The following is a 26,805-nucleotide window of genomic DNA, read 5'->3' as shown; positions in this document are numbered from 1 at the left end:
GAGGAACAGGAAATTGATCTTTGCATAATATGTCAGGTACAAATGCATTATTTTATAGTATGTACTATTAGAAACATGTTTTCCGCTTTCTCCTATTAATTAGAATACTTATGCATGATATGATTTTACAGGATGAATATAAGAACAACGAGGAGATTGAAATTCTTCAATGCGGACATGAATACCATGCAGATTGTCTAAGGAGATGGTTACAAGAAAAAATGTATGTCCCCTGTGCAAATCAAAAGCAATAGCTATTGGATAGAAGCAGAAATAAATTCATTGTTCATGCATGCACAATTCTTACCTCCTTCATATTTTGTTGTGTATGAAGTAGTACATACCAAACATTAGTGTAATACTAAATAAACTCATTGCTGTAATATGGAATAGTTAATAAACATCTGGTTACATTGCCAAATTGGACTATAAAACATTTATCATTAACATGTTTAATTCAAGTTATTCTTAGTGGATCAATATGGGAAGAGGCTTTCACCTTTTTTTTATAAACTATATATTGGATTTAAATTATGATATAATATTACTTTAAAATATTAATTTTTAAAATAAAGTATTGACATTTAAAGAAATTACGTTTAAGAATATTAGCTTAAACAAACAAATATCTAAGAATATTAGTTTAAACAAACAAGTATTACTACAAAAAAATTTATTTTTATCGAGGGTTATATTTGGCGTTACCGGCGGTTTTAACCCTTGTTATTCCCGACGGTTTTGAAAATCCCCGCTATTCCCGACGGTTTGAAAACCCCTGCTATTTCTGGCGGTTTGAAACCCCCAGTACTTCTAGGAAGTGCATATATAAAAAAAATAGGTGACAGATAATAAAAATGTTGAACCAAAATAGCCCCATTATTTTCTCATACTCTATGTTCTTCTACCACCTAACACTAATACACTACTACTCTTCAACTTTTTTTATTTACTTTTCAAGATTTCACAATATTATATAAGTATGATTTTTCAAGATCTATTTTAGAATAGAAGAGCCAAATCAGGATCGATGTAGATAATAAATAAACTTCTATATTTCAAATTTTAAAAATAGTTATTAACAAAATATCCAAGATATTAGCATTTTTATGAATTGGGTAATTTTTCCAATCATTATAGAAAAATGTAAAAATATATTTATTTAAATGTAAATCATGGAATCATTATGGAAGTAGATTGTATTTTAGATTAGAAGCTTTTAGTTTGGTATGTGATGAAGTTTTTAACATTTGAGGGCCTGTTCTGCAAAATAACAGAATACACGTGCTGTTCTTCTGCACTTTACTTTTATTTTGTATATGTATCTATATGTGAATGAAAAAGATTTTCACATTTTCTGTACTTCTGTCAACATAGATTGCCTGGTAGAGAAAAAAAACTCTCTTCACTTCACTTCTATCTTGTAATAATGTGTTCAAACCTTCTAGCACTCACTTCAGAAAACCTTATTCAAATTTTTAACTAGACCTTATTATGTGATTATAATAAAACCTTAATAAATAAATAAAAAGCATAAAATGACTTAGGATGCTTTTAATAACAATTTTAAAGAGTACTGTTATGCTATCACTTTATTTAGGATATATATTCATCACTTGACACGTGAGTTTTTTCTTTAAAAACTCGACAAACCCTTTTAACAATACAATATTATTTTTAACAATAAAAATAAATATAAATGAAATTTTAAAACAAAATAAAATATATTTGTTGAATAGTTTAATAAAATACGGGAATTGTTAAAACTATCTTGTTACAAAAAGATACAACCCAATCCGAAACATAGAAGGAAGAAAAACCAACCACCCATGTAAATATCCAAACGAATTATCATAGTTATTCACCAAACTCAACACCAACTTGGTCCCATACCCAATTATCATAGTTATTCACGAATTAGATGAAGCACTCCAGCAAATTGTACGATATTGTACCCAATTAGATGAGGCACTCCAGCAAATGGTACAATATTGTACCCAAAGGGATGATGCACTCCAGCAAAGGGATGAGGCACTCCAACAAAGGGCCGGGTGAGGCACTCCGGCAATGAGATGAGGCACTCCAGCAAAGGGATGAGGCACTCCAGCAAAGGGATGAGACACGATATTGTACCCAATTAGATGAAGCACTCCAGCAAATTGTACGATATTGTACCCAATTAGATTAGGCACTCCAGCAAAGGCCGGCAATGAGACACTCCGGCAATGAGACACTCCGGCAAAGAGGATGAGACACTCCGGCAAAGAGGTGAGGCACTCCAGCTAAGAGGTGAGGCACTCCAGCTAACAGAAAGATTGGTACAATTGAATTTTGAATTTCATAAATGTTTGTACAACTCATATTGCAATTATTATATGCAATATTGTACCCAATTATATGCAATTAATTTAATAATGATAGATCTCAGCTTAGTTTAGAAATATAATGACTTGTTTTGTCGTTAGAATTTGATATAAAAAACGGTTATTTCTTAAAATCAGTTATTTATCCATCAAACAAAGTTTTGAATTCGCAATTGATGATTTTGTGTACATTTTTGGAGGAAAAAAGGTCACAGATTCAAGTTTAGTTCATGTATAAAGTAACGAGTGTGACAAGAAATCATCAGAAAATGGAATATGTTCACACAAGGCTGTAGAAAGTGCTGAAATCATCATTGTGGGTGCAGGCGTTGTTGGTGCTTATATCTTGTCTTGTGTTATATATAGATCTTTTTAAGAAGACTGGTTCCAAGTACAAAAGTAATGCTAACATATAAAAAGAAACTTCAAGATGATGAAAGAAAATTATGAGTGAATTTTAAATGAAACCATGTCTAGGTAGAAATGTAGAAGATACGGCTATTGGCTACACTTATAGGCATTCATTATAGAGCATTTATTCTACAGATAAAATGTTGATATTCTTTTTTCTGTTTTCATTTTCTCAGCAATTAGACAAAGAAAACATAAAATTTATGTGAAAAGTCTATATTTTTTTTAAATAAAATAAAATGAAACACGGGTGTCTCAACCCTTATACAAAACCCCAAAAACAAGTTTTTTAGTATCCTATCAACTAAGGATCCGACAAACATTGTACTACAGATCAAGAAAAAATCTCAGACAAAGATATAAAAACCCAACAAATATAGTTATATCACCCCACCAAAGAGATCACACCCTGATGTGAAAAGTCTATATAATTAGATGTAGAATTTGGACCAGATTCATTCAGAATGTACTTATGTCATTTGACCTAGTGCCCTTCTAATGGGAGATGCCTTCACTATGCATCACCCTTTAACAGGAGGAGGAATGACTGTGGCTTTATCTGACATTGTTGTGCTAAGGGATCTACTTAAACCCCTTAGGAATCTGCATGATGCTTCTGCTATTTGCAGATACCTTGAATCATTCTGCACCCTGCGCAAGGTAAGTGTTTTATAAACATAAATTTTAACCTCCACCTTGTAGCTTAGTTCAAAGCTTTGAAACCAAACAAAATACTTTAATTCTATCTTAGCCAAATAATAGTCATAAAAATTTAAGAGATAACGAACTTTAACTAAAATAATTAATAATCTCATAATATTTAGTACCATTTTGATATTTTTGTATGATTAAACTTTATAATAAATAAATAGATTTAGTATTTTTTTTCAAATTAATTTAGCAAAAAAAATTTAGAGAATAAAAAGTTATTATAGTCACCAATTTGATGAGATTTCATTGTATTTACCATTAATTATCTCACCAGCTCCTCTAAATATGTTTTTCCAAAACTATGAGGAGTAATGTAAGGTTGCACAAATTGTTGAAAGGGTGATTGACTTTGCTTATATTCATCATAATAATATGGCTCATAAGATTGATAACAATATGACTCAAAAGGTTGCTGAAAATTTGGTTCATAAAACAACTGGGAAAATAACATTGTAGTGATTGTTGGAAGTATGACTCGCTATGTTGTAAAGTATGCTCATTAAATTGTGAATATTGCTGCAAATATGACTCGCAATGCATCTCATAGTTGTAATGTTGATCATGATGAGATAAAAAATAATTTTCAAACGAAAGATAGTTTAAATCCAATTAAAATCAAGAGAAATACATCATGAAAAACATTTAGACACTCTATCAGTAGATCGACTATTATGAAAATATGTTTCATTTTTATAATAATGTGATCACTGTGAAAATTAAAAAACTATACAATTATGAAAATATGTTTCATTTTTATAATAATGTGATCACTGTGAAAATTAAAAAACTATACAATTAGAATGGAAAAATAAAGTTAGATATGCAAAAACAATTATGTAGATACATAAAATTTTTATTAGTACGTATTTGTTACCAAACATGCTCATATCTTATTGTAGCTTCAAAATTATGCATATCAAATTTTAAATGTAATGAAGCAGGCATATACTATGTCATGACTTAAAAAAAGTGTGCTCTAGTTTAAAATGAGAACACAAAAGTTGATGAAACAGGTGGAGGGGAGGATGATTTTGCAGATATGTCTCTTCTTGAGGATGCTTCAGATCATGATAGGTCCTCACCCAAACAGGGGTTGTCCACTCCCACTTTGGATTCACTTGTTGTTATGCAAGCTAAGGACTCAGAGTCAAATTCAACAACTTTTATTGATGATCATCATGTGGAGGTATCTGTTCCTGTGATTGTACCATCTCTGTTGCGTACTACCTCTCCTCGGAGGGTTAAATCACATGCGGATACTAATGCACCAGTTCCTAATGTGGAGGTCTCTGCTATTGTGACTGTACCATCTCAGTCGCCTCATACCTCCCCTCGGAAGGCTAAATATCTTGGGGATGTTAAAGTCATATCGTTGGTCCTTCAAAATCACTTTTCTTCTCTTGATGGTTTGGAAACTACAGATGTGGGAGTTGATTCTCATATTGGAGCGTCAACTATTCCGCCTACCATTGTTGGAATTAATTCTGATCATATTGAAAATCAGGTTGTTTCAAAATTTTGGGCTGACTCTAATGACATGGAGGAGGATGACGGTGATAATGGGGAGGGAACAGTTCGCACTAAAAGAAAACCAGGGAGACCACCTAAGGGGACTGGTAAATCCTGGAAAACTGCTAAGGCAGTTCTCTCTACAACGTCGCAATGAAGGTCTCTTCATTTTTTTGGAATTTCAGAGGATTGGGGAACCACAAAACTGTGGAGATGTTGCTTAGTTTACTTAACCTACATAAACCTCTCCTGGTTTTTCTTGCTGAACCCATGATGTCGTACACTAATGCTTTCGACGTCCTTTTCAAATTTGTTAATATGCATTTGGTGGCTACGTCTCCTATTGTTAATAAAGTTGCTAAGCTTTGGTGTTTGTCGATTCCTAATCTTGTCCAAAATTTCTTGGTTAATGATCAATTTATCTCTGTAACTTGTCGTCTGCAGGATAAAAGTTTTAGCTTTGCAGGTGTTTATGGTGCTAACACATACTTGTCTAGACGATTTTTATGGAGGGATCTTAGTTTCTTCACAGGGCCTTGGTGTATTCTGGGAGATTTTAATGTTGTGCTCTCGGCGGATGACTGTAAAGGGGGGGTGGCTCCTAATCAGGTTTCTTGTAATGAATTCCTGGACTGGATTAATACTAATGATCTTTCTTGTATGCCTTTTACTGGATCTTGTTATACTTGGTGTAACGGAAGGAGAGGGTTGCATAGAATTCACAGAAGATTGGATAGGGCTTTATGTAATGGAGTGTGTCTGGATGAATGGGAATCTTGTTCTTATCACGTTCTTGATAAAAAAATTTCTGATCATTCCCCTATTCTTGCTAGTCTTACTAGTAATTCTTTGCGGAAGGTTAGCAATTTTCGTTTCTTTTCGATGTGGCTTCAAGACACTTCGTGTCTAAAGCTTATTCATGATTCTTGGGCTAATCAGGTTGTTGGTTGTCCTATGTTTATCTTGCAACATAAGTTAAAAAGGTTGAAACTTGAGCTCCGAGACTGGAATAAAAATTCTTTTGGTAATGTTCATAATGGAATTCTTCTTAAGCAGGGCATCCTTCTTGGTATTCAAAAAAGCTTAGAGAGTGCTAGTTTGTCTGATAGTGATGGACTTCTCTGTCAAGAAAAGATTGCTAAGGAGGAGCTTGATCATGCTCTTCACTGTCAATATTTGTTTTGGAAAGAAAGGGTTAGGATGTTATGGTTCAAGGATGGAGATCGAAATACTGCTTTTTTCCATGCGGTGGTCAAAAGGAGATATAATTCTAGTGGGATTCATTGTCTACGGATTGATAATGAGGTTACAGAGGATCCTAAAATCATTGAGGATCATATTTTGGACTTTTATAAAAATCTTTATGCTGAGTCTATTTCTAGTGTTCTGGATACTGATAATATGGAAGATTTTATTGGTACTTATATTCCTGCATGGTTTCCTCTGAGGAGAATATGATGTTGATTAAGTGTCCAGATTTTTCTCAAATTAAAAATGTTGTTTTTAATCTTAACGGTAATAGTGCTCCTGGTCCTGATGGTTTTGGTGGTGTTTTTCTTGCTGGGAAATTATTGGGACAGATGTTTGCAATGCTGTTCAACAGTTTTTTAAACAAAACTGGGTTCTCCCTGGAATGAACAGTAATGTGGTATCTCTTATTCCAAAGGTTCAGGGTGTTGATTCCATTAAAGATTACAGGCCAATTGCTGTTGCTAATTCCTAGTTTAAGATTATTTCCAAGATACTGGCGGATAGGCTTGCACTTGTGGTTGCTAGAATCATTTCTCCTAATCAATATGGATTTGTGCAGGGTAGACAAATTCAGGATTGCATTGGTATTGCTTCTGAAGCTATTAACCTGCTTTCTAAGAAGGTTAGAGGAGGTAATGTGGCTTACAAAGTTGATATTCATAAAGCTTTTGACACTCTAAGTTGGAAGTTCTTATTATTAGTTTTAAAACGTTTTGGTTTTCACCCCTCATTTGTCGGTTGGATTAGTACAATTCTCCGTTCAGCTATGCTTTCTATAAGAATAAGTGGTAGTTTGGTGGGTTTTTTTCCTTGCAGTCGAGGGGTAAGACAAGGTGATCCATTGTCTCCTTTACTTTTCTGTCTTGCAGAGTAAGTTCTTAGTAGAGGTCTCTCTAAGCTTGTGAATGATAAGAAGATCTTAAATATGGCCAGTCCGCACGATTATCTCACTCCCTCTCATATTTTGTATGCTGATGACATATTTATTTTTTGTAGGGGGGATATTAAGTCTCTTAGAAATTTGAGTTCTTTTCTTAAAACATATTGTGATTTTTCTGGTCAATATATTAATAACTCTAAAAGTAGTTTCTTCACCATGGATAATTCTCCAAGATTTGTCACCAAAATTCAAAATATTCTTTCCTGTAGTCATGGTTGTTTGCCTTTCCATTATTTAGGAGTGCCTATCTTTGTTGGTGCTCCAAAGTGTCGGTTTCTTCAACCTTTGGCTGATAAAGTTAAATTGAAGCTAGCATCTTGGAAAGGTAAATCTCTTAGCATGATGGGTCGAATTCAGCTGGTCAATACAGTGATTACTGGATCTCTAGCTTATAGTTTTAATATGTATGAGTGGCCTGTTTCACTTATTAAGCAAGTTGAGCAGTGGTGTCGGAATTTTATTTGGACTGGTGATATTCTGAAAAAAGGTATTGTTACCGTTAATTGGGGGAAAATTTGTTCACCTCTTGAGGACGGAGGCTTAAATATCATTAATCTTCATCATGAAAATAATGCATATCTTCTTAAGCTTGCTTGGAACTTTGCTTATAGCGACAAACCTTGGTCTTTACTCTTGAAAGCCAGGGTTCTTAAATCAAAATATGAATTTCGAACGGTTTATAGATCTTCCTCTCTCTGGCCTGGAATTAAGTAATTTTATTCTACCATACTTGACTATACTTATTGGACTGTTGGTACAGGTTCTTTTATTAATTTCTAGAATGATAGATGGTGTTCTACTACTTCTTTAGCAAATATTGCAGGGTTATCTTATGGTGTTAGCATTTCGGATACAGTCTCTCAATTTTGGACATGTTGTGATTGGAATATTCCCTTCTCTTTACAACAGATGCCTCTTTTTTTTAATCATATCATGATTAGAGAGGAACAGGATATTCCTAATTGGATTCTAAATGAGTCTGGTCGTTTCACTCTTAAATCGGCTAGGACTTTTTTCTTGGAACCAGGAGTTCTAGGTGGTTGGGGTAAATTCATTTGGTCTTCATCTATTCCGCCTTCCAAAACTCTAGTACTCTGGAAAAAATTTCATGGGCGACTTCCTACAGATCAACATATTCAGAATAAGGGTTTGCATATATGTTCTATCTGTTCGCTTTGTGAAAAGCAAGAGGAATCTATTCAACATCTATTTTTTGAATGTTCTAATGCATTGCATATTTGGAGTTGGGTACGACAAATTTTTCTTACTTCTCATTTCTCTAATAAGGGTGATCTACTTTCTTTTATTAAGAGTGATGGTAGTCCTTTGGTTAAATTGATTAAGCTTGCGGTGATAACCTTTTCTATATGGATGATATGGCGTATGAGGAATTATGCTAGATTTCAAGATAAGATTGGGGTTTCTAAGGCTATTTCGATAATTAAAGATTTAACTTGTCTAGTGGGAAATTCGTCTAAAGCTTCAATGAAGAATGATATGTTGGACTTCAACGTGATTAAGTTTTTCGGTATTAAGACTCGTAGTGGTAAAGTTCTTCGTCCTCTTCCTATTAGATGGGAATTTCCTTCACCAGGCTGGGTCAAAATTAATATTGATGGGGCTGCTAGGGGGTATCCTGGTCTTGCTACTTGTGGAGGTATTTTTCGTGGGAGTATGGGAGAATTTATTGGTGCTTTTTCAGCGTTTCTTGAAGTTCAAATTGCTTTGGTTGCTGAGTTTTATGGAGTTATACATGCTATGGAGGAAGCTCAAAAAATGGGACTTACTAATGTCTGGCTTGAATGTGATTCTGCCTTGATTTGTGCTGCGTTTACTGCTAGGACTAAAGTTCTGTGGATGCTTCAGAATCGATGGAATACTTGTCTTAATTTTTGTGGGACAATCAAGTTTAGGGTAACTCATATTTTTCGTGAAGGGAATGCGTGTGCTGATAAGTTGGCTAATTTAGGATTTATTCATAGAGAATCTTTTCATTGGTATAATAGACTCCCAGCTAGTCTGTTCTTAGAATTCTTTATGAATAGGTATAATATTTTTGTATTTTCTTTCTTTTTTCTTTTTTAATAATATTTTTTTTTCATGTGATGGCAGATGATTGTTGTTACTTGAGGTGTCAGCTTAGCTGAGATGTCAAGTTGCATAGTGATGCCTAACACGAAAACTTTACAAAAAAAAAATGAGAACACGAAATATCAATAAAAATTTATAACTTTTCTATATAATTTGTCTTTATCTAACGATTAACTTGTCATGTAATTAATAAGATGAACTAGGTAACTTTTGTCGAGAAAAAGAGAGAGTATAAAATACTACATATTTGTTTTTAATTCCTAAAAATGCTTTTTTTTAATTTTTTTGTTTGTACGAATATATTTTAAATTGTAATATATTCAACTTAGTTATACTCTTAATGTCATGGTACAAGAGGATGTAGTAAAAGATTAGGCAAATTCTCCCTACACCACATCAATTTCAACTGAACCCAATATGTTAATATGTTATTAAAGATGACAAAAATTTTCTTGTGAAATAACGAAAATGATCTTAAATGAAATGAGGATGACCCTTTTTTTTTTAGAATACATTTCTGGATTTGAGTTTCTAGAACCCATTTTTTTAATCCTGAAAGATAATTTTGAAAATTTGTAAGATGATAGGGTGCGAGTTGAAATTGATATTGTGCAAGAAGAACTTGCCAAAGATTATGATCATGATGATGCACAAATGATCAGTCCAATAGCAAGGAGCAAGCCCAAACAACATACCACCAAGCCTAAATAATTTAATGATTATGATTGCATGGTGAAAGGCAAAATAAAGTAAAGGTTAAAAATCCTAATTGTAAGATCTCTCATATTTTATTTTTTGTTGGGGCATGTCCTTTTGGATGGTTGACACTATTTTGTTATATGTATGAGAGCCTTTCAAATGAAATAATACCAGGGAGTTATCCAGTATTGTCTGTGGACAAAGCCTAACCTGTAATATAGGCATTGTATTTTGGTACTTCCGTTGAGAGAAAACTCAAGGAGACACCATGCATGTGTCATAAAGTGATGAAAAAATAGATTCTATTCTTCAATTACTAGAAAGCCATAAAGCTTTCTAAGAAGCAATGAATACTCGCATGACCAATTTGGAAGCCCAAGTGACACTTCAAATTGAAGTCCGAGAGACCAAGACTGCAACAAAAGAATTTTATGTTATAATCAGTTTACACACATTGATGGGCCACATAATAACTCGGAACCTCAAGGTTTTGGGTCATGTTAACCGTTCCCTAGTTGTGATTCTAGTGGATAGTGGGAGTACCCACAACTTCATCCAAAATTGCAACACTAAATTCATGGCCCTTCAAGTTGTCCCGACTCAAAACTTTCATGTCTTGGTAGGAATGGAGATGAACTTTCATGTTCATTTGTTTGCAGACATGTACCATTACAATTGGGCTTTCACGCATTTTTCGTTAATCTGTTTATGTTCTCATTAAGTGGGGTTGAGATCGTATTGGGGGTACAGTGGTTGACAACACTGGGGCCAGTGTTAATTGACTATGAGTAACTAACCATAAATTAGAAAGGGGAAAATGGTTGAACTCAAGGGCCAACACTAGACGACACCTCAAGAAGTCATTATACATTAAATCAAGAGGATGATTTCTACCTGTGGCATAGCTGAATATTTTTTGTTACAATTGTTCCATTCCATAGAATAGTTCCTTAAACCTTCACCAATACTAGAAATTGAGTAGATATCTGCAATTATTCAAGGAATCGTGAGGCCTACCTCTTATTTGAGCAATTGATCATCACATTCCCCTCTTAGAAGGGTCGACTCTAGGGAATGTTAAACCCTACAAATATCCATATTTTCATAATCATGAGATTGAACAGATTCTTGACTACGACGCTCTTTTTGTGGTTGGAACTCGCTCATATTGCTTCTAGTATGCACCGTGCATAACAAATTTAATCCAAAAGCTACCATGCAAAGGATCATCACTCATGCACCTTCAATATTATTTTTAATTTGTTGTTAGATTTGTGAAATTAAATTCATGTTTGTCGCAACAACATCGTCTTAAATTGCATCTGTTTCCTCAAAATGTATCATCTCTGCATCGTCATAATGCTTTGTCGAATTCATAATGTTATCCATGAAATCTTTAACTTTCATCGAGAACCATAATTACGGGTAAGTATCGATACAACATATTGAATGCGATTACCATTTCGATGTAAAAGTACACCGATACAGTGACTCTAATATAACAAACATGACAAATATATACTGAAATTCAATTTTTCAATATTATAACTTAATCAAACAACAAATAAATATAAAAAAAAAATTAACCAATAACATATTATTAATAATTTATGTAAAATCTTTTTTATAATTAATAATTTTGTATAATATTCTTAATTATAACATTAATAATTTATGTAAAATCTAAAAAAAGCCTAAATATTAAAAATTTCTATTTACAATTTGTAAAAATATTAAAGTTAAATAAAATAATATATTTCTTATAAATAGTTAAATGTTAAATAAAATATAACTATCTACACATATTAATAAAAATTAAAATTTCTTTTCTAAACTTTTTCTGTTTTTTTTTTTAATTTATACAACATTTTTAATAATCTTCTTTATTATAACATTAATAATTTATTTAAAATATAAAAAAAAACTCAACATTAAAAATTTCTCTATCCAGTTTGTAAAAATATTAATTTTAAATAAAACAATATATTTTTTATAAACAGTAAAATGTTAAAAAAATAATAACTACCTACACATATTAATAAAAATTCAAATTTCTTCTCTAAATTTTATCTCTTTTTTTTAATTACTACAACATTTTTTCTAATCTTCTTTATTATAACATTAATAATTTATATAAAATCTAAAAAAAAACCGCAACATTAAAAATTTCTATTTCCATTCTGTAAAAATATTATTTTTAAATAAAATAATATATTTCTTATAAACAGTTAAATAAAAAAAAATTAATAACTATCTACACATATTAATAAAAATTTAAATTTTTTCTCTAAACGTTTTCTGTTTTTCTTAATTACTACAACATTTGTCTTAATCTTCTTTATTATAACTTTAATAATATATGTAAAATCTAAAACAAAAACCTCATCATTAAAAATTTCTATTTCCAATTTGTAAAAATATTAATTTTAAATAAAATAATATATTTCTTATAAACAGTTAAATGTTCAAAAATAATAACTTTCTACACATATTAATAAAAATTCAAATTTCTTCTCTAAACTTTTTCTGTTTTTTTTTTTTAATTACTACAACATTTTTTATAGTCTTCTTAATTATAACATTAATAATTTATGTAAAATCTAAAAAACAAACCTCAACTTTAAAATTTTCTACTTCCAATTTGTAAAAATATTAATTTTAAATAAAACAATATATTTCTTATAAACAGTTAAATGTTAAAAAAATAATAACTATCTACACATATTAATAAAAAATCAAATTTCTTCTCTAAACTTTTTCTGTTTTTTTTTTTTATATACTACAACAATTTTTTTAATCTTCTTTATTATAACATTAATAATTTATGTAAAATCTAAAAAAAAAGTCAATATTAAAAATTTCTATTTCCATTTTGTAAAAATATTATTTTTAAATAAAATAATATATTTTTTATAAAGAGTTAAATGTTCAAAAAAATAATACACATTAATAAAAATTCAAATTTTTTCTCTAAACTTTTTATGTTTTTCTTAATTACTACAACATTTTTCTTAATCTTCTTTATTATAACTTTAGTAATATATGTAAAATCTAAAAAAATGTGCAACTCAAATTACTATTTTGCACATTGTTTAGTAATAAAGTTCATCTATAATAAATTAATGGCATAATAGAATCTAGGATAATGCATAGGTTTCCATTATAATTTACATAAAAGCCAATATGAATGAATTACCCATAAATGTAAGAAAGCTAACTAATCTAGTACACAACAATACATGCCCACTTAAAAAGAGATGTTAATTGACTGACTAACTAGAAAGTTAATTATTTATGGTCCCCTCTCATGTTGTCGGCAACATAGAAGGAAAATGAAAACATTGAACCTGAAAATGTTTGTGCACCCAAGTAACTAATGTCTCTCTGTTTCACAATTTCTGTTTGTGACAATAGACAGGGAAAATAATATTATAACTGTGAAATGGAAAATAAAAATAGTGAACCTTGACATTATTTAGCAAAATTAAAAGTTTCTCTGACTGTGAGTTCTACAATGTGATTAGTTTGGCCGGTTTATGCAGAAGCCCTTTGAATGCAAAACTTGTTTTGCTCATGGCAATTGTATGTGATACTACCACTTTTCTACAAAGGTATTACAAAAACAAAGTTGTAATGTAGTTATAAGATGAGAATGAAAATTTGAAAAATGATTTAACCATTGGTTTTTCATAACCAGAGGGTCCTAACACCAACGTCATCCTAGAAAGAACACATAATGCTAAGCTTCATTTTCATTACAATGAAAACATATATGAAACTGAAATTTCACATAAAAAAATGGGGTGAAGCTTGACTAGTCCATATAATTCCATGAAGAAAATTAGTAATGTAACATAATAGAAAAACATTACCTTTCAGGCTTGATAACACCACTGATGTTATTCCTGATGGTCAAGGAGTGTCGATGAGGTCGACTTATCATACTCTAGATGCCATCGTCACCAATATGAATCAGTTTGCATTGTAAGTCTTTTCACTAATCACTAACAATCATGGATAAAACAAACATTAAATAAATTCATCTTATAAACTTATATAGTAAGTTATGTATACATTAAAAATAACTTTTGAATAAGTTAATAATAGAGTTTCACAGTTTTAGGAATAAGCTTATCTCATGCTCATTTCAATCATCAACTTAAGAGTCAAAATTGAAACATGATGTTTTTTAGATTCTGCTAAACAAAAAGATACAAAAACCAGAGTGTTGTTGTCCTCAATCTTCTTCATAGAAGACTCAGTGGTAAGAGGGTACTTCAGGATCTGATAATGGTCAAGCTTGTTCCTTGGTGGTGCACTAATGCGAGGGTACTTAGGACTCCTGTCCTTCACAAAATTACGGATTTTCTTCCCCTTCTTCCTAAAGGTAGGACCAGCCCCAGTGGAAAGTCACAATAATTAATCACAACCAGTCCCAGTTCTCTATGATATTTGAACATTAGAACTAATAAAGAGTTTTCACACACAACAAGCTCCCTTCTTGGTTGATAAATAATTAATCGCAATGACGTGATAGAGTGAGATTGCGCGCGAATGAGCAGTATGAATGAGCAGCGCGAACTTTAAAACAGGATAAAAAAGAATATATTACATCGGTTCTTAGAAACAACCGGTGTAATTTTTTTTTTTACTCAAAATGACCCATATTACATCAGTTAAGCCATATAACCGATGTAATATATGACCCATATTAAAAAAATGATTTTTTTTTTCATAAAGAGTGGATGGGTCATAAGCGTCACATAGGTAATCACTTATAGACATACGGGTAACCAATTTTATGTGTCAGTATATGTGGAGGAACCTGTGGTTGGGTAACCAGTTCTGATAGAGTTATTACATCGATTAAGTTATCTAACCGATGTAATATATAATTTTTACATCAATTAAGTCATCTAACCGATGTAATATATGATTTTATTAAAAAAATGATTTTTTTCATAAAAAGTGAATGACCATAAACATCACATAAGTAATCACTCTTACATACACATGAGTAACCAGTGTTGATCATAAGTTTCAACAATCACACGGTCTTGATCATATGTTTCAACAATCATACGGACATGTATAAGTCAATACGAGAATGATTTATATTGTAAACATAATTCGAGCCCAGACCTAATATACAAATTTGTTTTACTTAGGGTTCACAAAGCACGTGGCATTAGAATTAAAACAATAATTAATCACAACCAGTCCCAGTTTTTAACATTACAACTAATAAAGAGTTTTAGGTTTTCGTATGAGCAAAAAAAAAGAACGAGTGGTTAAGCGTAACGAATAACGCACGAGCTACTTTGAGACATAGAAAATTAATTTTTGAATGAATGAAATAGTAAGACTAATATAATAATTTTATTTTTATTGTTATTAGTGCATAATATATTTAATGATATCGAATTCATTATATATTTATATAATGATTAAATACCATTATATAATAATTAATGGCTCCAAAATCATATCAAATGTTAAATGTTTAGAATTAGATTTTAAAAAATTGAATTATCTTTGATGATAAAGATTTGCCTCTTTTAACTTTTTCCTTAATTCAATTTATAGTACATTTTTAAATAATAATTAGTGGCATGAAGATTCGATACACTAAATATTTAGAATTATATTTTCAAAATTAAACTATCTTTAGTAATGCCGTGACTGATAAACTGATTAATGACTAACTATAACCAATACAAATTAGTTGGAAAATACATTCACAAAATCCACGATTTGGATTCTCTATTTTAAGATAAATGTTTACAAAATTTATATTAATCCTAACTTATTTCATATTATATTGTGTTCATATAAAATGTCTACCTTCTAAAATATATTAAATTATAAACCATCTTATCCTCTTTTCATTGATTTTATTTTTAATAAAGATTAGCAAACTTAATATAATATGAAGTTATAATTCAACGACGACTGTTTCATGTAATTATTTTCCTTTAATAATTTTCTATAAAATATATTTTTTATTATATATTGTTGATTTCACTATTTTTTACTGTAATATCTCCCTTATCTCGTGTCTATATCTCTATGTGTATATTTATTAAAGAAATCAAATTGCTCATAAAGTAAATAGAGGGGAGATGTTTTTCTTCTCACCCTCAAACACTTATTTTAAGAATAACGTTCTCAAAATTTAGATATTAGTAACAAACTTAAGGATATTTGTTATTTATTCTTACAGATTTTTATTTACATTTAAAAAAAAAATTATCAATGAAAAAAATAGTAATAATTGAAAAATCATTTATGATTCAATATTATAGATTTATGTTTTTTTAATTTATAATCATGAAATTAAAGTTTTTTATAAATAAATCAATTTCTTTAAATTAAATTTGTTTATAAAGAAAATAATTTCCTTAAACTACTGTTTTATGATACAACTTATTTAAGTCTGGTTTTTTAAAATGATAAATTATTTATATTAATATTTTATTATTTAATTTTATTTGAATTATAGTTTAAGATTAATTTTTTATTTGAGTTTATATTTTAAATATTTTTTAAATATATTTTTATAAAATATATCTAAGTATTTATGGATAGATGCATGTATAATAAGAATTGTAGATTTTCAAAATCAAACTATCTTTAGTAATGATTTACCCTACTCTTAGAACTTATCATAATCACCTTATATATAAATTAGTTTCACATAAATCAATTTATTAGAATCTAAGAAGGTGGATTTCTTTAGTTAAATAATATAAAGAGGTAATATATCTTTCCGGATTTCATCCCTACTAATTTAATAATAAAATTAGTATATGTGATAATAAAATTTTCAATAATAGAAGAAATAAATTTCGAAAGTTGAAATATATAAAATAGATTTTAAAGATTGAATTAGCTTTAATAGAAAATATTTCCTCTTTAACTCTTGTCATTAATTACCATTTTGATATAATCATTTTAGAATAGATTTACAGATTATCAAGATAAGATAACCTAAATATTTAAAATTAGATTTTAAAAATTAAAATATCTTTCAGAGTAAAGATTTCCTTCTTTTATCAATCATACTAGGATTACTCTTTATAAACAATCCATGTTGCATTAGAAATTTTTCTTATTCGGACCCTAGTTTCATCTGCCTTTTGTTCGAAAGAGAATTTGGATTTGGAAACCTAGGAAAGACTCTCACTTGATAACGAGGTAAGGTTTTGGTTTTGTTCTCCTCAGTTTTGTTTGATGAGAGGATGATGTTTTTTTTTCAAAGTTGTCATTTATGTCTGTCTTTTTTTTATCATGTAAAAAAGGCTTACTTTTAACAAGTGAACAGTGTCTGGATCTTTTTTTTTTTTTTCTTGATCATAATTGTATATGCTTTTAACATATAAGTTTTTTTTTTATTCCATGCAATTATGTGCTATTTTCTTTAAATCCTTGACATGGTGAATGAATTTGGTCTTCTGATGTAAGTTCATTAAAGAATGAATCACCAAAGATATCATGTTACAACCGAAAGTAGAAGGGGCCATAGCTATCGCCACAACCATAATCATGCACAGCCTGTGCAAGTGCAAGAGATCAGAGGTCACTCCAACTTTCATGCTCGTAGAGGCAACATGCATAGAGGTCACTCCAACTTTCATGCTCGTAGAGGAAACATGCATAGAGGTCCTTCTATGGCCTTTCTTCGGGAAGTTGCTTCATTCCATTACCATCATAGTCATATGCAAGTGGACATTGAAAACTTGCCATATGAGGCAAGTCTATTATGTATCGTCTAGTGTATTACGTGGATTAGCTATGAGGTCTAAGTGACTATGAAAACTTTAATTTTCTAACTCTTTTGGAATTCCACAACAGGATCTTCTTATTTTAGGTCAACAGATTGACAACGTTTCGTCAGAAGAAATTATTGCAAGACAAATGCTGACAAAAACTTATCTACTACCTAATAACTTGGAGGGGTCAACTTCTGATGAACAAGAAATTGATCTTTGTATAATATGTCAGGTATCAAATGTTTTATTTTATAGTATGTACTATTAGAAACATGTTTTTCTCTTTCTTCTATTAATTGGAATACTTAAGCATGATATGATTTCACAGGATGAATATAAGAACAAAGAGGAGATTGGAATTCTTCAATATGGACATGAATACCATGCAAATTGTATAAGAAGATGGTTACAAGAGAAAAATGTTTGTCCCCTTTGCAAATCAAAAGCATTGGCTATTGGATAGAAGCGGAAATAAATGAACGGTTCATGCATGCATAATTGTTACCTCCTTCATATTTTGTTGTGTATGAAGTAGTACATACCAAACATTGGTGTAATACTAAATAAACCCATTGCTGTAATAGTTAATACACATCTGGTTACATTGCCGAATTGAGCATAGAACATTTATTATTAACATTTTTAATTCAAGTTATTCTTAGTGGATGAATATGGAAGAGACTTTCACGTTATTTTTTTATAAACTATATATTAGATTTAAATTATGATATAATATTACTTTAAAATATTAACTTCTAAAATAAAGTATTGATATTTAAAAAAAATTACGTTTAAAAATATTAGCTTAAACAAACAAATATCTAAAAATATTAGCTTAAACAAACAAATATTTAAGAATATTAGCTAAAACAAACAAATTTTTATTTATAAATTTTTTTTAAAAATAATTTATCTACGCTTTCTATCTAGATATTACTTAAGTCTTATAAGCTTTATAAGGTCTATTTTTAAAAAAAACTAATTTGGAATTAGAATTATACAGTATTTTTGGAATTGCATTAGCTTTCCACTTTACTAATAATGTTGGAAGTTATTCTCAGTGGATGAATATGGTGAGACTTTTACTTTTTTTTTCATTAAATATTTATTTTTTATAGTTAAAATTAGGTTTAATTACTTTTTTCGTCCCTATATTTATAGCCAATAGTCAATTTGATACAGTAGTTTTTAAAAAATTCAATTTGGTCCCTAAATTTTTTAAAATATATTCAAAAGAGTACTTTATGTTAAATATCACCAAACGGTGTTAAGTGGTGCTTATGTGACTGATGTTTCTTTAAGAAGTTTGTTATAAGTTAAAAGTAAAACAAATATGAATACTATATATTTCTTTAAGAAATTTGTTATCACCAAAACTCTAACTTTGTGACTGTCATCAAAATTCTAACTATATTCATAAGTTAATACCTCCTAGGTCTCCACATTAAATAATTCTCAAACGTGATAATGTTGGGCTTTCTATTCTTATCATTATAAAAAAATAATCATAAATAATGATTGAAAAATCAATCACTAATTAAAACATGATCATTAATTAAAATGTGACCAAACAACATGGATCAGTAGTATTTAAGAAATAAAAAATATTTTTCTTATTTTATGATTAGTTGATTTCGTATACTATGTTTTCTATTTGTTTTCTTTAAACACATTAAATTATCGTTTTTCTATCTTTAGAATAAAAAAGGCTCTAAAAGATCAGAGAAACAGTAAAAGATGGGAGAAGTCGTTGTACCTCAATTGAGGGCACAGTCATAGAAACATGAAACTCCTTCCCATCCTTGACAACTTCCATCACACTTGTCTTCAAAACCTCCTTCTTCTTAATTATGTTCTCAACTCAAACACCACCAACTTCCCACGTCCTTCAATCCAGTTCCGAGCTGATGCTTTCTTGTCGGAATAGAAATTTCCTAGAGCAAAGCAACAAGGTATGTGACAATTTCAGCTACTGCCTTCAACCATGACAACGAAAAGTATATTCATTCTCCATTCATATGACATTTTTTTAAATCTTAAAAGAATAAATTGCTTAAGGAAACCAAATGTTCCTGATAGGAAGAAGGGACCTAGAGAACTATTGACTAGCTTTGTCTTTCTTCTTCCTGTCGATCGGTCAGCTCACACGTCAACCCATTTCTCAATCTTCCTACTGCTCCCTTGGGTCTCGATTGCTTGATCGTCCGATCCTCTGGAAAATGTCGAATGAGGGGTACTTGCAGACACATCGATCACATGAGTCGAGGTCAGTTGAGAAAAAACGAAATTGAAAACAGAAAACGAGAATGCAATCGAGAGGAACTAATACCATCGTGAAGATCGATGGCGAAAAATCGAAGGTTGTTGAGAATGTTGGGGAAAACTTGATTTGGAGATTTTGAAATGGATTTGAAGAATTTGGGGAAAACTCTTCTTATCATCATTCAACTTTTAATTTTTTTTAGTTAAGAATGTTAGTTTAAGAGTTAAAAAAATCTATTAAAAATTTATAAAAGAACGTATTTTTCCATATCCTAATAATAAACTCATTCACTTTTAATTCCTAATTTTTATATACTAAATTTGAAATTCATTTTTTTCCAAATTTTTAAAAAAATATTTTAATTACATTTATTTGTATAATAATCTACTTTTATTCTACGTATTTCATCACATCAAATATTTGTTTCTCTTAATAAATTTATTTTAGGTATGGTTATGTACATTGTGTATCGGTATGTACAAAACAATCTGTGGTCGACCGAACAAAGTGAAATAACAACATAAAAAGCACAATAAATAATCATCTTTTAGGAAGGTCACTTTAAATTTTTGGTGATTTTCTTTGGATTGTGTAAAGTGACTATTTCGTTTCAGTCAATTATAAATATGTTACTTCAGCCCTATTTGCGGAAATTTGTTATACTTTGTCAACATATTAGTATATAGCAAGCCATAAGCCATTAGAAGACCATATATTCTTTTTCAATGCTTCATGACTAATCAATTTTTTCCTTAAGAGAAACAGGTACGTATATGTTTTCCAAGAAATCGATAAAATACTTAGGACATATAATATCAAGGGATGGCATTTGCTTAGATCCTAAGAAAATATAAGCAAACTCATGCAATAATTTCTTGAATGACACTTACCACCATTAAACAATTGCACAAAATTTTAGGACTAACGGATTTTTATCAAAATTTGTGCAACATCATGCTTCTATAGTTACTTCTCTCACTAGCGTATTGGAGAAACATTCATTTACTTTATCTGAAGAAGCACAACAGTCATGCAATCATCTAACATATCATCGTCCCTACTCTAAAATACTTTTAAATTGATCATTTAATAATACAAGTACTATATATGATAATAACATTCAAATTATAGAAGAACTATTTTTTATATGAATGAAATAGTAAGACTAATACAATAATTTTATCTGATATGTTCTTATTGGTGCATAATATATTTAATGAAATCGAATTTATTATGAATATATAATGATTAAGTATCATTCTTATAAGTTGTCCATGTTATAAATAATAATTAATGACACCAAAATCATATAAACAGTCAAATATTATTAAATTTTAAAAAATTGAATTATCTTTCATGGTAAAGATTTGCCTCTTTTAACTCTTCCCTTCTTATTATCATGTAAATAAGTAATTCAATAGTACATTTTCAAATAATAGTTAGTGGCATGAAGATTAGATAAATTAAATATTTAGAATTAGATTTTCAAAATTAATCTATATATAATTAATGTTTTCCGTACTCTTGAACTTATCATGAGGTATAATTATCACCTTATATATAAGTTAGTTTCACATAAATCAATTTGTTAAACAGAATCTCAAGAAGGTGGATTTCTTTAGATAAATAATATAAATAAGTAACGAATGAAATCGAAGCACTAATATTATAATTGTATTTTATCTATTGTAATTAGTTGCCTGAATTATTGTTAATGCACCAAAACTATATATATACTGAAATATATAAAATTAGATTTTAAAGATTAAATTACCGGAAAATATTTCCCTCTTTAAATCTTATCTTGTCATTAATTACCATCTTATATAATCATTTTAGAATAGATTTACAAATAATATCAAGATGAGATAAACTAAATATTTAAAATTAGATTTTCAAAATTAAACTATCTTTAGTAATGATTTCCTACTCTTGAACTTATCATAAGTGAGGTATAGTTATCACCTTATATATAAATTAGTTTCACATAAATCAATTTATTAAACAGAATCTGAAGAAGGTTTCTTTAGATAAATAATATGAAGAGGTAATTATCTTTCGTGATTTCATCCCTACTCGTTTAATAATAAAATTAGTATATGTGATAATAAATTTTTAATGAATACGTTATACTAAATTTTATCTATTGTTATTAGTTGCCTATATTAAATGCACCAAATCTATATAAACGCTGAAATATATAAAATTATATTTTAAAGATTGAATTAGCTTTAATGGAAAATATTTCCCTCTTTACTCTTGTCATTAATTACCATTAACTCTTCTCATTAATTACCATCTTGATATAATAATTTTAGAATAGATTTACAAAGAATATCAAGATGAGATAAACTAAATATTTTAAATTAGATTTTAAAAATTAAAATATCTTTCAGAGTAAAGATTTCCTCCTTTTAACATCATACTATGATTACTCTTTATAAGCAATCCATGACGTTCAAATTTTCCTTCTTCTTCAGACTCTGGTTTCACCTGCTTTTGTTCGAAAGCGAATTGATAAGAGGTAAGGTTTTTGTTTTGTTCTTCTCAAATCCAAAGTTGTTATTTTTGTCTGTGTTTTTTTATCATGTAAAAAAAGTTTACTTTAACATTCACAAGTGTCTGGCTTTTATTTTTATTTTCTTGGTCATATTTGTATATGGTTTTAAACTTTTGATTATTATTCTCCCAATTACAGAAATTAACGAGATGAGTGAACAAGGGTTGCAATCTGAAAGCACCGATCTTGGGAGGACAAACATTTCTGAACCTGAACCTAATATGTTAAGAGTAAGAGTGGTGGAAGGAAATACAATGGATTCCCATTTCTTACTAGACGCTTATTATGACACTAGGATGGTGTATGGAATGACACAACTCAATGGAGTTCAGCATCAACCTAGTCTTCATATTGGTGTTTCACATCATATTCCTGTTACATATTCATCTAATGCAATTGGCATCCCCTTCTTTCATAGCTCTGGCTCTTGGAGATCTTTGATTCAAGGTAAGATTGTCTGTTTTTGTTTTTCTACTTCCTTCCAAGAAATTATGTTTCTGTTTCTGATGTTTTGTTTATTCCATGCAATTATGTCCTATTTTCTTTAAATCCTTGACATGGTGAATGAATTTGGTCTTCTAACAGACCCAACTCCCAGTGCTAGTGTAAGTTCATTAGAGAATTCAAGAATGAATCTCCAAAGATATCATGATACAACTGCAAATAGAAGGGGCCACAGATTTGCCCATCAGCACTACCATCATCATGCACACTACCATCATCATGCACAGCCTGTGCAAGTGCAAGAAATCAGAGGTCATTCCAACCATCATCATGCACACTACCATCATCATGCACAGCCTGTGCAAGTGCAAGAGATCAGAGGTCACTCCAACTTTCGTGCTCGTAGAGGCAACATGCATAGAGGTCACTCTAACTTTCATGCTCGTAGAGGCAACATGCATAATCATCCTTCTAGAGGTCACTCCAACTTTCATGCTCCTAGAGGCAACATGCATAATCTTCCTCCTAGTGCCTTTCTTCAGGAAGTTGCTTCATTCCGTGACCATCATAGGAATATACAATTGGACATTGACGACATGTCATATGAGGCAAGTCTTTATGTATCGTCTAGTCTATTTTGCTATGTATCGTCTAGTCTATTTTGCTATGAATGTGGATTGGCTATGAGGTCTAAGTGATTATGAAAACTTTAATTTTCTAACTTTGGAATTCCACTACAGGAGCTTCTTATATTAAGTGAACAGATTGGCAGTGTAGAGAGGGGTTTGTCTGAAGAAATAATTGCAAGACAAATGCTAACAAAAACCTATCTACTACCTAATAAGGAGGGGTCAACTTCTGAAGAAGAGGAAATTGATCTTTGCATAATATGTCAGGTATCAAATTGATCTTTGCATAGTATGTACTATCTTTCTCCTATTAATTGGAATACTTATGCATGACATGATGTGATTTCACATTTCACAGGATGAATATAAAAACAAAGAGGAGATTGGAATTCTTCAATGCGGACATGAATACCATGCAGATTGTGTAAGGAGATGGTTACAAGAGAAAAATGTTTGTCCCCTGTGCAAATCAAAAGCATTGAGTATTGGATAGAAGTCTGAATTCATTGTTCATATTTTGTTGTGTATGAAGTAGTACATACCTAACATTGCTGTAATACTGAATAAACTCATTGCTGTAATAGTTAATGCACATCTGGGTTACATGGCAGAATTGGGCAATAGAACATTTATCATTAAGATGTTTAATACAATTTATTCTTAGTGTATCGCTTTCACGTATTTTGTTATAAAAAATATATTGGATTTAAATTATGATATAATATTACTTTAAAATAAAAAAAAGTATTGATATTTAAAGAAATTAAGTTTTAAGAATATTAGCTTAAACAAAGAAATTAAGTTTTAAGAATATTAGCTTAAACAAACAAATATCTAAGAATATTAGCTTAAACAAACAAAGATACAATAATATTATATTAAACAAATAAATATCTAAGAATATTAGCTTAAACAAACAAATATTTAAGAATATTAGCTTAAACAAACAAATATTTAAGAATATTAGCTTAAACAAATAAATATTTAAAAATATTAGCTTAAACAAACAAATATTTAAGAATAAACTTGCTTTAAAAAGTCATTTGTCTACCCTTTCTATCTAGATATTACTTAAGTCTTATAAGGTCTATTTAAAAAAAAAATTGGAATTAGAATTATACAGTATTTTCGGAATTGTATTAGCTTTCCACTTTACTAATAATGTTGGAAATTATTCTCAGTGGATGATTATGGGTCTTTTACTTTTTTTTTTCATTAAAAAATTATTTTGCATAGTTAAAATTACTTTAAACTATTAACTTTTTTAAAAAAATATTGATATTTAAAGAAATCAAGTTTAAAAATATTAGCTTAAAAAAACAAATATTTAAGAATAAACTTTTTTAAACTATGTATTGATCGAAAGAGGAAGATGATTAAAAATATTAAGTATACAAGTAAAAGATTAAGATATAATTTCAATAGTTCACTTTTGTTATTTTTGTTGCTATTCAATGGCGACAGTGTGATGTACGTCCAAAGAATTAAGTTTCAATTAGTATTTTGTTTAATACCATAAAAGAAAAAACTTTAAATTATTGAAAAATTATAATTTTATATAGACAGAAATCCAAGGAATGCATACTTTAACAAATTGAAGGATGGTGAAAAGGTAGGAAAAATATTTCTCTTTGAAAGTATGTCTAATCAATTAGAACAAGTTTAACATGTTTTGCATGAAAACTTTTATAAAAAGAAAAGAAAAGGTAGGAAAAACACAATAATAGAGGGATGAATTGTTTTAATTAATTCTTTCATAAATATTGTATGTCTAGTCGTCAACTAAGATTTTAGAAATGCATATACATAAAACAAATATTAATACTATCATTAACATATTTGAGTATATGAAATTTTTTTTAAGAAGTTTGTTATCATCAAAACTCTAACTTTATGACCGTCATCAAAATTCTAACTTTATTCATAGACCGTCTAGTGGGGTTAATACCGTCTAGGTCTCAACACTAGTGTCGCATGAAGTAAATAATTATCAGGGGCGATAATGTAGGACTTTGTACCTCAATTGAGGGCACGGTCACAGAAACGTGAAGCTCCTTCCCATCCTTGACAGCTTCCCTCGTCTTCAACACCTCTTCCTTCTTAATTATGGCCTCAACTCAAACACCACCGACTTCCCACGTCCTTCAATCCAGTTCAGAGCTGTTGCTTTCTTGTCGGAATAGAAATTTCCTGGAGCAAAGCAACAGGGTATGTGACAATTTCAGCTACTGCCTTCACCATGGCAACGAAAAGTATATTCATTCTCCATTCATATGACATTTTTTTAAATCTCAAAATAATAAATTGCTTAAGGAAACCAAAGAATACTCAGTTCTTTTACACATTTTCAAGCTACATTAGGACCAACAGTTTTATCTTACTCCTCAAACTGAAATTTTGTTGCCAAAATTTTCTCAACCTTCAGTTTCTAACGCTTAAAAGTTTCCATTAGAGCTTTTAAAAATAAAATAAAAATCTTAAAATCACTTTCATTTCTCAAAGAGATTGGACGATAACACCAATCCTGCAGAACATTCAAAGCTTAAAAAAATAAATAAAGAAATAAATTCAAAACATGAAACAACCAAATCTATACACAGCGATGATAGTTAAAATCGATACTACTGACAGTCATTCGTCCTTGCAAGCAAAAGAAAAGAAAACAAAACAAAACAATAAAAAGCTCCTGCATCAAATTGAAAATACGAATACAAACCAACGGTGTCGAGTGCTCGAAGAACTAGATAGAATACGCAAACCTGACAGAAAAAAAAAATGTGGTCAGTTGAGAAAAAGCGGAATTTAAAGCAGAAAAGAAGAGTGCAATCGAGAGGAATTAATACTGTCGTGAAGATCGGTGGCAAAAAATCGAAGGTTGTTGAGAATTTGGGGAAAACTTGATTTGGGGATTTTGAAATGGATAGGGTTAGAGATGCGTTGGGGAATTGCTGAGCAGTTGCGAGCACCGTCATCTGTCGTTGGATCGACGGTCGGCACAGTAGAAGAGGAAGAGGCGGCGACGAAGCACACGAAGGGGAGAGTGCACACGGTGGTGCACCGGAGCACGGGATAGTTATTTCAAAGCTGGTCTTGGTTAAGACTCTTACCAACTCTTCCTATCATCATTCAACTTTAATTTTTTTTTTTAGTTAAGAATATTAGTTT

The 26,805-nt window shown here is 30.0% G+C and overlaps 1 protein-coding gene and 1 long non-coding RNA gene across 19 annotated transcripts; one reads left to right on the top strand and one right to left on the bottom strand.

Moving 5' to 3' along the window:
* Positions 1 to 1,693: 1,693 nt before the first annotated feature.
* LOC137831237 (uncharacterized) lies at positions 1,694 to 26,805 on the bottom strand. 18 transcript variants are annotated; one of them, XR_011084375.1, is made up of 7 exons: positions 26,484 to 26,805; positions 26,357 to 26,399; positions 25,659 to 25,830; positions 19,835 to 19,980; positions 19,501 to 19,720; positions 13,845 to 13,976; positions 1,694 to 2,300 (listed from the first exon to the last, which is right to left on the bottom strand). It is a non-coding gene; the product is annotated as an uncharacterized lncRNA (long non-coding RNA). The 18 variants fall into 18 exon arrangements; XR_011084370.1 differs by lacking the exon at positions 1,694 to 2,300 and adding an exon at positions 2,972 to 3,422; XR_011084374.1 differs by lacking the exon at positions 1,694 to 2,300 and adding an exon at positions 13,110 to 13,319.
* LOC137832949 (probable E3 ubiquitin-protein ligase ZFP1) lies at positions 20,323 to 24,134 on the top strand. Its single transcript, XM_068641355.1, has 3 exons — positions 20,323 to 23,705; positions 23,769 to 23,907; positions 23,999 to 24,134. Exons 1-3 carry the CDS (start codon positions 23,125 to 23,127, stop codon positions 24,131 to 24,133), a joined length of 855 nt encoding a protein of 284 aa, XP_068497456.1. The 5' UTR covers positions 20,323 to 23,124; the 3' UTR covers position 24,134.

This window comes from Phaseolus vulgaris, chromosome 6 (assembly GCF_000499845.2).
Source record: "Phaseolus vulgaris cultivar G19833 chromosome 6, P. vulgaris v2.0, whole genome shotgun sequence".
NCBI classification, from domain to species: domain Eukaryota; kingdom Viridiplantae; phylum Streptophyta; class Magnoliopsida; order Fabales; family Fabaceae; genus Phaseolus; species Phaseolus vulgaris.
This window is presented reverse-complemented; position numbering and strand designations above follow the sequence as displayed.